We start from the raw sequence: 12,457 nt of genomic DNA on the forward strand, positions 1-12,457 counted from the left end.
TTTTGAGCTGAAAACAATCAAGCCATTGTGAAGGGGAAAAAGTTACCATGCTAAAGGAAGCTGGCTGTCATCTGGGTGTAACGTTTCTGCAGTGCCTCTTCGAAGCTGGCTACCAAGTTAGCAGGAGAATCCAGTGCTCCACTGCTTGTGCGAGCAAGAAAAGGCAAGCTCAGACCTAGTGTGGTAGTAGTGGTTGGTGGTTTTGGGGTTTAACTTATTTACCTTCTGGGGCTTTAAAACAAAGGTTTTCTGTTTAATACTTCAATAATTGAAGTGGAAGGTATTTTTCTCAGTAAAGAGGAAATTGATTTTAGATGAATAAATAAAATTCTTCCTGCTTCCCCAGGGTGTTGGGAAGCTGGCAGGCATTTTCCTGCTCTCAATGTGCAGTTGTTCAGCACATGCTGGGCAGATGACACTGCAGCCCTGTTATCTGCAAGTCCCCCTGTCAGCAATGGGGCCGGACTGCGGGTGCCACACCAGGGCTCTTCTGGAAAAGCACTAGCACAGTGCAAGTCAGTCCTTGGCAGGAGAGGTGGCTTTGAGGGCAAGGATTTGCTTCCATGTTTTTGCTTCCAGATTTTATTTATTTATTTATTTATTTTTAGTTTGCCTTTTCATTTGCTGCAGTTGGTCTTTGCCAAGCAGCAGGGTCAGGATCCTGACCCAAATTATGACCTTTTTCTCAAGCTACTACAGGGAATTAGAGCAGAGGGAGAGAGGAGCAGTGTCTTTTAAAGCTTTTAAAATTGGCAGGTAGGGCCCTTTTGGCAAATGTTTCTTTCTTATTTGTTGAAAAGTCAGTTTGCATGTAGTAAATTTCCAGTCAGCTCTAATTTTAGTTGTTTGTACTGCTGGTCTGTAGCTGTGACATGTCTATGTAAGCCTTATATATTCTTTTATGAGCTCATGTAAATTTATACCCTCTGGAAAGGGAAGACCTTATTTTGTATAATGTGCATAAACAGACATACAGCTGAGATCCTTGTGTATGAGGTGGGTGACTGAGCAAGGGAATACATATCAACAAGGGAATATGTCAAAGCACACCTGGGGCAGACAGGAGCTGCCCCTTCTAGGGAAGTCAAGAGTCGCCCTGGCCCAGCTGAGGATGCTTGGATGCTTGGCAAGGACACTTGTAGAGGGGACTCCTGTCACTGGATAGTGACTGTCCTGTGGGATAGCTTCCTAATCAAAGTGTGCCCCTGCTCCCAGCTCCCAATAAAGCTTGCTGAGCAATGTGCTGCTGTGGTCTTTTGATCTCCTGCTGCTTTGAAGTTGTCCCCCTTCTCTGTGTTTTACCTCGTCGGGGATGGCAGATTCATCTTGGCCTTGAAACACCAACCGAAACACACTACAGAACTAGAACAGCTTCTCTAGAAATCCCTGTCCAGGCAGCAGAGCAGCTGTGCTGTTCAGGCTCCTTTGGGCAGAGCACTGTGTTTTCACAGATGCCCAGAGGATCAGAGGGAGGTTTGTTGTTTGGGTGTGTTGGTTCATACTCCCAGTCCTTCCCTGCCTGACTCTAAGGGGTTTGAGGGGGGTTTCAGGTGGGATCTCCTGCTATCCCCTGCTCTGCCTCCCTTCCTGATGCTTCTTCATAATGTTGTCCTGCTTTATGGGAGGGATCTCACAGATTGCCTTGTGAGTGGGAATCCTCTGATACACCACAGGGGAAGAAATAGATGTTGATGTTTAATGATTCTATTTCATGGAATCAGCTGCACCTGCATGTAAGGAGGTGACATGACTGTCCTCAGCAGTGGTGTCATGCTGGACTGGTCTCCCGGGGTCGGTCTAAGGATGAGCTGGGGTGAGTTTGCTGATCTACAATCCCATGGCAGACTGAGTCTTTCCACCATATACCTACATCTAGTACAAGCGTCATAAAAACACGTGGCAGCCTTGCTCCCAGGCTGGGTATGCTCAGGATTGGTTTCCTCCAGAGCATTTCAAAGGGTATGCTTTAAATCTGATGGCATTTCCTGCATGGAAGTACAATGGCTGATTAGCTAACTGTGGGACTTTATCCTAATTCCTCTGCCTTCTTCCATGCCAGAAAAAGCCTCTAGTGAGTTTATACTTTACAAATAAATAGAAGTCTTGCAAGCAATTTATCTCTTTCTTGTAGCGCTTCATGGTTTAGTGCAGCTGCTGTTTGTATTGCAATTAATTACTGGCACAAACGATTACGTGGGGTTGAGGCACAATTAGGATTAGCCTGTAATTGTGTTTAAAAGGGCCATGGATGCTTTCACAGATGGTTTTGCTGCTGGCCGGTCTTTCCAGCTGTAGCCATGTTATTTCTCCCTAATTGTTAGTGCAGTGACTTAAATCTTTCATTGGGGAGTGTTCTTGCTCTCTGCCTTCAAGAGAGCATGGTGCCTTCCTGCTGTTGTTCTCTGAGCAGCAATACAGGGAGGGAAGAGTCAAAACACGGCTGTCAAGATCAAAGGAGCCGAGTGCTCCCTTTTATAATCTGCCCTAATTAAAAATCGGCAAATGAGACCTCATTCTTGGTGCCTTCAACATACTGGTTGCTAATAGGAGGTGCTGGTGATGTTTATGCCCAGAGGCCTCCCATTTGTGTGCCTGCAGCAGTACATTAGTTTCTCAAGGGAAAACCATCCATTTAAACTTGCCACAGCTAGACAGCCAGTAAACAGCCAGACCTAACTTTGTACTAGGCATCTGTCATCAGGACTGATTAAAAAAAACCGTAATGAACTAAAACATTTAAGATTGTTGGGCAGCAGGTGATTCTGTGCCCTTTCAACATGTCAGTGTCATTCTTGGCTCTTTTGTTACTAGATAATTGTGTGTTCAAAGCATTGTGCAGTCCCAGGCCTTGGATACGTGGCTATTTTGGCCAGGTTTTCCTATCCCACAGGTTTATGAAGCTTGGAGGGAGAGTAAAGCCACAGCAACTCAGTAATGGAAAAAGGCTGGATTCCTTAGGAACTCCCCTGAGCTCATCCCCCAGCACCTCATTACCCTCCCAAAGCCTATTTGCAGCTCTCCCCTAAAAGCTGCTTACGGCCAGTGTGGTCACCTGTGGCTCCCTGCCCTTGGGCTACTGCGGTCAGCCTGGCTGTGTGCTCCTGGCATGGCAGAGCCAGGCTGGTGACACCGCTACCACATGCAGGGAGGTGGGTGGCTCCTGGACTCTGAGGGACGCTGGGGCTTGCAGCCTGGTGGGGTAACTGCTGGTGGTGCTCAACTGCTGCTTCTGAAGCTTGTCAACATGTTTTTGGCTTGTTGAGATGCCTGGGCAGCCTCAGGGGGCAGTAACGGAGGTGCTAGGGGCAGCTTCAGGGCTCGCCCGGGCTGCAGTGGGGCAGAGGGGTGGCTGCTGAGAGGGGGTGCCTCTGCCTGCCCTGCCCCTGGGCTTGCTTTGCTGCTGGGGGAGCATTTATAGCCTAGGATTCAAACCCAGAGGTTTAACCTTTAAAGCGTGTTTGAAAATGTCCTGTAAAGACAGAAGTCCGACCATGGCTCTGGAAGAGGAGCTGGGAGGAGGCTTATGCCGGAGCTGCTTTGCTGCCCTCGTGCCCTGTCGCAGCCCTGCCCTGGGTTACTGCATTTACAGGGTGATAAAGAGGCTATATGTTTAACGATAAGATAAAAGATCTTATGTACTAATATAGACCATTCTTGTGGACCTTTGTGATCTTGTGGTCTGTGATAATGTGTATGTGTGTACATATAAGACACATTCTGCTCATATATGAATATAGCAGTGACTGCAATATTGGGTAGCACAGCCCTGAGCACTCCCATCCTGATAGCTGGGGCGAGGGAAGACCCAGGACCAAAACCAGAGCCAGGCTTTGAAACAAGGACTTCCAGGCTGGGTCTCTGCTGCTTGTTTTGGTCCTTTGTGTAGCCCTCTGCCATCCCACCACCGTGGTGGTGAAGAGGCCAGCCAGGAGTCGATGGTGACCCTGAGCCTTTCCTGGGTGGCTAGTCATCTGCCATGAGGTCCGATGGCACCTGTGAGCATACCGAGTGGAGTGTGGGATGGTGTTGAGGGCAAGCAAGCATGTGGGGTTCAACAAGGCTTTCCCACAAGGGCCAGCAGTCCCCCAGTTTCTAACACACACCTTGTTTCTTGCACTGCATCCGTGGCAACTTGAGATGGGAGATGCCGTTGGTCCAGGTGGAAGTGACATTGATACAGCTCATGCTGGTGATGGGGCAGTTGTTGGGGGGTGCTAAGAAATCCTGGGTTCTGCCTGCCCTGACCTAAAGCAGATGGCATCAGATCTGCGTGGCAGTGTGAAAAGCCATGTCTCAGCCTCTGAGTCCTGGTGCACAGGACAAAACTCTAAGTATATGTGCTCCCGCTGCATGGCAGCAAGGAAAGGAGTAATTTGTTTTGCCTACCTCTTGGGAACTAGTCTTTAAATTAGTATTTCCTCCTAGTGTTCATCCCAAATGCCTCTTAGCACTTTGGTTGTTTCAATTCTCCCTGCCTTCAGAAAATCCATCTGAAAATATTTGGAAAATAACACTGCAAAAGCTCTGACTTGCTCCTTTCAATTTAAGCTTCTTATGCCATTTGATCCAGCAACTGCTTCATTTTTAAATCTCCTTTTGTTCATGGATTATTTTTTTGGCTGCTTTTTTTTTTTTTTGTTTCCTTGTTCTCTTCACATTAATTCACACAATAGGAGCAGGGTTTTTCCCAGCTCTCTGATTTCAGCATGATCAGACTGAGCATCAATTTAGCCCTTGCTAAATCTAATATGCTTGAAGCCTCGCGGGCCAGTGGTGGCCCTCTCTCTGGCTGGCCAGGCAGGGTGGATTCAGGCACAGTGGTTTTGGGGAAACAGTCTGGAAACCAGAGCTCATCTTAATGTGAAAAGGAGGCAATACCATGTGAGGTGGTGAGATGCTGAAGCCTTGATGAAACAGAGGGTGGGGAGTTTCTTGGGAAAGCAAAAGGGGTGTATGTATGTGCTCGCCAGCTCAGGATGCCCCCACCGTTCTGGAAAAAAAAAAAAAAAAGAAATTTCCTGGGCTGCCTGGAGAGGCTAGGAGAATATCCCTTTCTTTAATTCCTACCCAAAGATGCACACAAAAATGTGGGAGCATTCTCATTGAGAGAGTTTTTTATTGTTATTATTTGTAATGTGGTAATTCACTGGAGCATAGAAAATGCCGCTGCTGGAAGTAATTTCAGTTGAAGCTCTTAGTGCTGTTTTGTGCTTGTAATAATGCATTAGCTCTGATCTGTGTTAGCTTGTTCTGAAGCTTAATGGGAGTCTTCTTTGAATGTATCTGAGAGACCATCAGACCCTCTTAGCTAAAAGTCAAGCAAGCTCCTTGGAGAGCAGTTTGATGGGATTGCTACTAATTCCACCCTTAATGCTCTTCTCCCATTAAGGCAGCCCTGCCGAGAGCTGGGGCAGGTCCCAGGGGTGTTTGTCCCAGGAGCCCGTTCCACATGGGAGGTTGCACCACCATCTGAAGCTCTGCCCAGCTGGTGTGCAAACCATTGCTTATGGCACTTATGGTGTGGAAAAGTAGAAACACAGTTGCTGAATCTCAACTTCTGACTGCACTTGGGAGCTGTTCAGAGGGGAGATGGGACAGGATCCTGCCAGCTTGCAGATGGAAACTGTAAGATGCTGTTAGTGTGCCCCATGCTGGTGGCCTCTGGGCTAAACAAGTACTTGTGCCATTACTTCCAGCACCGGGTGAGTGATTTGGGAAGGTGCACCTCCACCCCAATGTCCCCTCTGGCCACCAGCTTTGAGGGACCTTCTGCTCCCCTTCTGCAGGGGAGCTGCTGACATTTCTGAGCATCACAACTGTGCAGCCAATATATCTGTCATCACCTTGGGACCCACAAATCCCCGTGGTCAAGAGGCTGCTTTTGTTGTGTGGCCTCACTGGCATTCATAAGACTTTTCAGATAAATCAAAGGAGAAGATCCCTGCCCTGAACTAACATGCTCTCTACATTAGAGATAATGATGGGGATAAACATAAAAGGAAAATCAATGGATTAAAATCAATGAAAGTTAATAATCTGAATATATTCAAAGATCTGGGCTAAAGAAGGGAGACAAGAAACCATGGGTGGAAGTCAAAGGCCCTAGCAAGACAAGGAGTTAAGATGGAAAATATGGAGCCATCTGTTTCAGCTGAGAAGAGCAGAGATGGCTTTTGTGAGTAGCCTTCTTTCTCTCCTACTCAAATTTTAAAATGCTGTCTAAAATGCGTACCATTGGTTTAAATGGATTTAGTTGGTTAAAAAAAAAGAAATTTAGAATGTGGTATTTAAATGTAACCGTTTTTTCTCTTATCACTTGTAAACTCGGAAAAAGGTTAGGCCACCTTGAGAGCTACTCTTTCGTGATATGGCAGGAGCGGTGTTTGACTTTGGGCCCAGGTTTCCACACGGAGAGCAAGAGCAGAGGTAGGAGTGAACTCTTGGTCCGGTGGAAGTCACTCATGTGTAACCTCACTGATTTCACAGGAGATAGGGTCCACCCTTGGCAATCATTGCCCCCACAAAAGGGCATTTTCTGGTAAATACAGTATAGCTATAGCGCCAGTGCCCCAGGACGCCGTCTGGGGTTAAGCCACCTCATCCTTTCCCATGCAGCACCCCCTGTTTTAATGGACATCCTGGTCTGGGTACAGGAGAAAGCCCATGAATGTAGAATCATTGATGTTGTCGGCGTAGACACCATTGTTATCCCCCTCCCCGTACACCTGAAGCCAGACCTCGTCCCCAGTGTTGAGGTGCAGCAAGACGGAGCCACTAGCTTGGTCAACATTGTTTTTCTGGAACTGGTCATAGGTGAAGATCACTGCCTTGTCCTTCTTGTAGAGGCTGACCTTGACGTCCGTCAGGTAGACCGTCAGGTGGTAGGCGAAGTAGTACGTGCCGGGGATGTTGCAGAGGAACTTGCCGGTGCTGGCATCGTAGTGGCTCTGCTCGTTGTAGAAGATCTTGCTGAAGCGGATGGGGACATTGGGGTGGGGGGCTCGCTCTGTCAGCCCCACGCTGAAAGCAGAGCGGTGGACGAAGGCAGCTTCACCCTTCTCCCCTTTCTGCCCAGGGTATCCGGGAAATCCTCTTGGCCCTTCCAGCCCTGGGATTCCTATTGCACCTGGGTCACCTTTAGGACCTTGCATACCTGGGGGACAGAGCGGGGACAGGGAGGGGTGTTTGCACTGTGCCAGCAGCTGCTGCCCACCAGCCTGAAACGCAGAGGGAGCAGTGGCATGAGGGTCTGCTCAGCAGCACAGAGCCGAGGAAAGACTGGATGAACTCAACACCCCCCATGAGCTGTGTCAGCGAGTGGAAAGCCCACCCGCTCCCCCAGCTGTGTGCAGAGCTGCCAAAAGCAGCATGTCTGCAAAAACATCATTAATTGGAAAAACCACCACCAGACCAAACTCTTTGACTTGGGTTGTGGAATCTCCAACCCTGGAGATATTCAAAAGCCATCTGGCCAAAGATCAAGCATGAACCCACCAGACAGGAGCCCTGCCAGGGCTGGGCCTGGCAGCTGGGGCTGCCCATGGGCTCCAGCACTGATGTACCCCCTGTTCCTCACCAACCTTCCTCTCCTTTCTCTCCCTTTAGTCCGTCTCTTCCGTCTTTCCCATCCCGGCCAGGGAGCCCGTTGTGGCCGGGGTAGCCGGGTGCTCCTCCCATCCAGTTGGCACATGGTGTTTTGGGGTCGGGCTGGAGCTCGTCAGCAGCCCCCTCTGTGCAATGGAGGGCCACCAGCAGCAGTGAGCAGAGAAGGAAGCCTGCTGGGCCCCTCATCCTGGGATCCTGATATGGACAATTGCTTTGTTATCTTTAAAGGTTAATGGAGGGGAGAAGTGAACAACCCCCCCACCCCTGAATAACAGAGAGGCACAGGAGACTAAGTTTGAATCAGCGTATCTGAAGGGCAGCAATTATGCTTGCCCCAAGGGCCCCTCAGCATCCAGCGTGATGCTGGTGTGAGCTCCACGAGCCGAGCCGGGAAGGGGCCCTGGGAGCAGTGCTCAGTCCGGGAGCACAGCCGATGTGGAGGAGCAGACACCAGAGCTGCTCCCCCGGCACTCGCCAGCTCTTTGCATGGGCACAGCTGCAGCTCAGGACCGAGCCCGGCAGATGCCAGGGTATCTGTGCTGATTCCTTCACAAAAGCGTTGCCCCATTAACCACGATGCGCTCTAACTCCCGCCTGGCCCATTGCAAGTCCAGGTCTGGCAGAGCCTGGCTCAGAACCTCCAGCACCCTGGAGCTGAGCAGGTGGTTTGTCACAGCATGTCCACCCCGCTAACCTGGGTCTGTGTAATGTGAGCAGAAACCGCAACCAGGCTTTCTGTCTCCTTTCAGCGACTGTATGAAATGATAAAACTGTTTTTTCTCACCCGAGTTATGCTTTTGGATTATGGGAAGACAAGTTGTGCAGCATTTAGGCCCTGCAGGGTCCTATTTTTCTTTAATCTAGTTGCCTTGTTTGTCAGCGCAATTAGTGCGGCTCCCCAGCACCAGGATGGTGGTGATGCCCTATGGACAACCTGGGGCTTTGTTCTGATGCTCCCAGAAAACTGTGGGACCTTGGCGGGCTTTGGGTCAGGCTTTTAAGGAACAGTTATTTTAGAATGACTATTGCGTGATACTGCTCCCCAGGCGGAGATTGTACCCTGGAACAATAAAGATATCCCGTTATGAGGATTGTAAGTGGCATAATAGGCGATAAAAAGTGAGTAACGGCATGGCCATTAGAATCCCTTAGCTCAGTAATTTCCAAGAAAAATAGTATTTCAGCGCAAATCCTCTGCAGGGTTGATTTTCCTAGGCAAGCTATTTAAATGTCATATTTTAAATAATGTCTTATTAGCTCTCGTGTAATTGCTTCAAAGGAAGCCAAATAAATGTGCTAGTTTTGGCTGGGGTAGAGTTAATTTTCTTCCTAGTAGCTGGTGTGGGGCTGTGTTTTGGGTTTGTGCTGGGAACAGCGTTGGTGACACGGGGATATTTTCCTGACTGCTGAGCAGCGCTCACACGGAGCCAAGGGCTCTTCTGCTCCTCACCCCACCCCACCGGCGGGGACATGGGGGGGCACAAGGAGCTGGGAGGGGACGCAGCCGGGACAGCTGGCCCCACTGACCACGGGGATATTCCATACCATGAGATGTCTGCTCAGCAATAAAACTAGGGGGAATGTTGGCCAGGGGGCCGCTGCCTGAGGCTTGGCTGAGCATCGGTCAGTTGGTGGTCAGCAGTTGTTTTCATTTGCATCACTTGTGGGTTTATTTCTGTCTTCGTTATTTTCCTTTTCAGTACAAATTGTTATTTTGTTTCAATTATTAAACTGTTCTTATCTCAACCCGCAAGTTTTCTCACTTTTACCCTTGCAATTCTCTTCCCCCATCCTGCTGTGGGGGGTCCGAGTGAGGCTGTGTGGGGCTTAGTTGCCAGCTGGGCTTAAACCACAACAGTAACAAAGAAGTGACCATGATTCCAGGTTTTGCAGGATATTGGGGGGGCTTTGAAGAAAACTTCAGAGCTCTGCTTAATAACTTTGGTGGGCAGTTCTTAACCCATATAATCAGGGAACTTCTAACCGTGCTTGCCTTGCCGGGCTCCAGCAAGCCAGCAGCCACCGGCAGCCTGCGATGGGGCCGGGGCTCGCAGGCAGTTTTGGGGGCTGAGGGTGCCAGGGGGTTCAGCAATCGCAGCCTGGAGCTTAGGCAGTGTACCTGCATCTCTGTGCTTTGGGAAGCAAAATGCCCCTTTGCAACAAGGATGTAGCAGCTGTCCATGAACCGGGGTGGACAAGTGAAATAGATCTCTATGAATCCTGAAAGTCTCTTTGTTAGGCGAGCGAGGGTGTGCGTATTTTGGCACACTGTGACATGGCCACTTTGCTGTGCCCCAGCCGACAGCATTAAGCAGAGGGACCCCTGTCCCCCCCGCCTGGGTCCCCTCCAGCTCGGCTACATGCATTCACCCCTCCAGAATCAGCACAGCCTGTTTGGGGACATCTAACTGCATTAAAACATGCTGGCATTCAATAACAATCTGCTTCGGCATTGTTTCTTGAGCTGTGTTTTGGTGATTGCGTTGGGGTTAGTTCCGCTTTCTCATATGCTGCCTAGAACTTAAATATCATTCAAAGTTTAGCAACGTGTGCCCCACAGCCAGGTCTTCTGGTAGTGTGAAATAAACCCCTACTTTAAGGTCAAAAGTGGCACAAATCTGCGGCATCCCGAAGCAGGGCTGCTGGGAGCTTTCCCGGCAGTCGCCTCTCCAGCCTGCTCCGAAGTGCTTGAAGCGATGCCCGTCCCACAGCATCCCTACACAGCTCTTCGCTGCAGATACATCACACCATCTAGTTTTCTGCTTTCTCGTAAGAAAAGTGTTGTGATATGCAAATAAAAACCTACTTCTGTTGCGACAGTTTGACTCAGACACAGGTGGTTTGCTTGTCTGAGAAACTAATCCTCTGGCGTACATGTTTCATACAAAGGCAAAGTTCTAAGCTATGTCTGCTAGCTCTGAGTTTAAACTCTGCTTTAGGTATGACGTCCCTTTAATATATCTTTCCCATTTCTGACTGTCTTTCCATCTGATGCTCAGCAGTGTAACGTGAAATAATCTGATATATTTGAATGTCAGTTGTACCTTTTGGACAAGTAATAGATGAACTAAGTACTCTTGGTGGCTTTCAGTTATTCCCTTGGCAGCTACTAGATTAAAAGATCATATGCATTATATGAAATTGAGCTCCTTATCAGCCAAAATCCACATATCCATAAGAACAATGCTATTCTTCAGTGCTACATAGTGATTCGGGCCACGATTCAGATTTTTTTAACATTCTGAATAAAATTAAAAAATAATTTTCACATAACATTATATAAATATTATGTATTTCTATATCTATTAAAAAAAACCCACAGCACCGCACAAAACACAGAGCAAATAATCCAACTGTTTTCCCACTCCAGTATTTCCTTCAAAGGGTATTAACCAGGGGTTTGGCTTATTTTGATCTTTTTATCTTTTTGTAATTTACTTGTAGCATAGTTTTTGCTGACATTCTGGTGGTGACTTGCTCCAGGGGGCTTGCACCTTACACCTGGGTGGTGCAGGTTTCTGGCAAGGAGCTGGTCCTGCTCTGGGAGATTTGGATCAAATCATCCCATCTTCCCAGGAGTCTTTGAGGAAAGAGGTGAATTGAAAGGTGCCGGTGCAGTACTCCCTGTTTCAGCCGTGTGGTTTTTCACTGTTCCTGACTACTTTTGATTTAGGAGTTTTGATCTCTAAATAGTGCTTCCAAAAACGGGAGTATGAATCTAAGGCAGATCGGCTATTCTTGGTTTAAAATGCTCTCTGACTATTCTGTGGATAAGTCTAAGAAAGGAAACTTTGTACAAACAGAAAAGTCTGTCTGGTTCAGCCCAAAAGAAGAGAAAATCCCGAACTTAGTAAGGGGGGTGGGGGTGGAAAAAAAGTCATGCTTACCAGCTGCTTGCAGTCCTGGTTGGCTTGCTGCAGTCTCTTTAGAAATGAATTCCGGCTACCACATCGCTATCCCTAAGGGCACGGAGAGCTGTCAGCTCAGACGCTGCATTTTCCATTTGCTATTGCGCATGCTGACCTAAAAGTTGGGTTTTCCCATTAATTTTTCCTGGCCATCACTTAAGTTTTGGACCACTTATATAATTCAGTCACACTGGGATAGCTTGCGAAGAGAGCCTTAATGGGGAAAGGATGGGTTTGCGTGCTTGATGGGAGCTGAAGGAGCAAGGGTTTGCTGGAGATGCCCATGGAAATCCTGCTGGCCCAGGGCTGGGCTGGTACAGCACGAGCTGCTGCTCTGTGTATGTTGGGAAACATCAGCAGCTGATGGAGAAAGTGTGTCTACAGCCTTGCATTAGTGTGCTCAAACGGGTTTTGTCCAATGTCTTAGTAAACGAATTATTGTGTGAGAAGTTTTGGCTTCTCATTTGGATGGCAAGAGCCATTCCTGCCCAGAGGCTGCCGCCACACCGAAGAAGGGCAAAGTTGCCCGAGGGGAAGGGCAGCGCTGGGGGGTGAGTTTCGCCTTAAGGCAGCCAAGCATCTGCCAGCGCTATCCTAAATCCCTGGAGTAATTTCAGCCCCATGGGTGGCTTTCAGTCTATCACACATTTTGGCTTTAGGTCAAAACAAGTCTTTTTTTCTCCCTGTGTCTCTCTCCATCCAAAATGGAGGTTGAACCTTGGAGAGCAGAGGCTTTGCTCCCCAGCCACTCTGGAGCAGTTCAAGGTTAGCTAGGCGGGACCTTGGCAAACCTGGGCATGCAAAATCAGACCAGGAAAAAATAGTGCGTTGAGTGTTGTTGCAGCTGGGTGTGGGGACCCAGTGTCAGGGGGCTGGTGGCCTTAGGAGTGGGGAAACACATCCAAGCAAATGTCAGCAGGACAGTATCCCAAATTACTGAGTTG

At 48.6% G+C, this 12,457-nt stretch overlaps 1 protein-coding gene across 2 annotated transcripts; it reads right to left on the bottom strand.

Moving 5' to 3' along the window:
- Window positions 1–4,547: 4,547 nt before the first annotated feature.
- On the bottom strand, window positions 4,548–11,670 carry ADIPOQ (adiponectin, C1Q and collagen domain containing). Of its 2 annotated transcripts, XM_005232254.3 has the most exons (3): window positions 11,493–11,670; window positions 7,581–7,800; window positions 4,550–7,153 (listed from the first exon to the last, which is right to left on the bottom strand). In XM_005232254.3, the coding sequence occupies exons 2-3, from the start codon at window positions 7,789–7,791 to the stop codon at window positions 6,627–6,629; spliced, it is 738 nt and encodes a 245-aa protein (XP_005232311.1). In that variant the 5' UTR covers window positions 7,792–7,800; window positions 11,493–11,670; the 3' UTR covers window positions 4,550–6,626. The 2 variants fall into 2 exon arrangements, with proteins under 2 accessions (XP_055673572.1, XP_005232311.1); XM_055817597.1 differs by lacking the exon at window positions 11,493–11,670 and having other exon boundaries at window positions 4,548–7,153.
- Window positions 11,671–12,457: the final 787 nt, after the last annotated feature.

This window comes from Falco peregrinus, chromosome 12, assembly GCF_023634155.1.
Source record: "Falco peregrinus isolate bFalPer1 chromosome 12, bFalPer1.pri, whole genome shotgun sequence".
Classification (NCBI taxonomy): domain Eukaryota; kingdom Metazoa; phylum Chordata; class Aves; order Falconiformes; family Falconidae; genus Falco; species Falco peregrinus.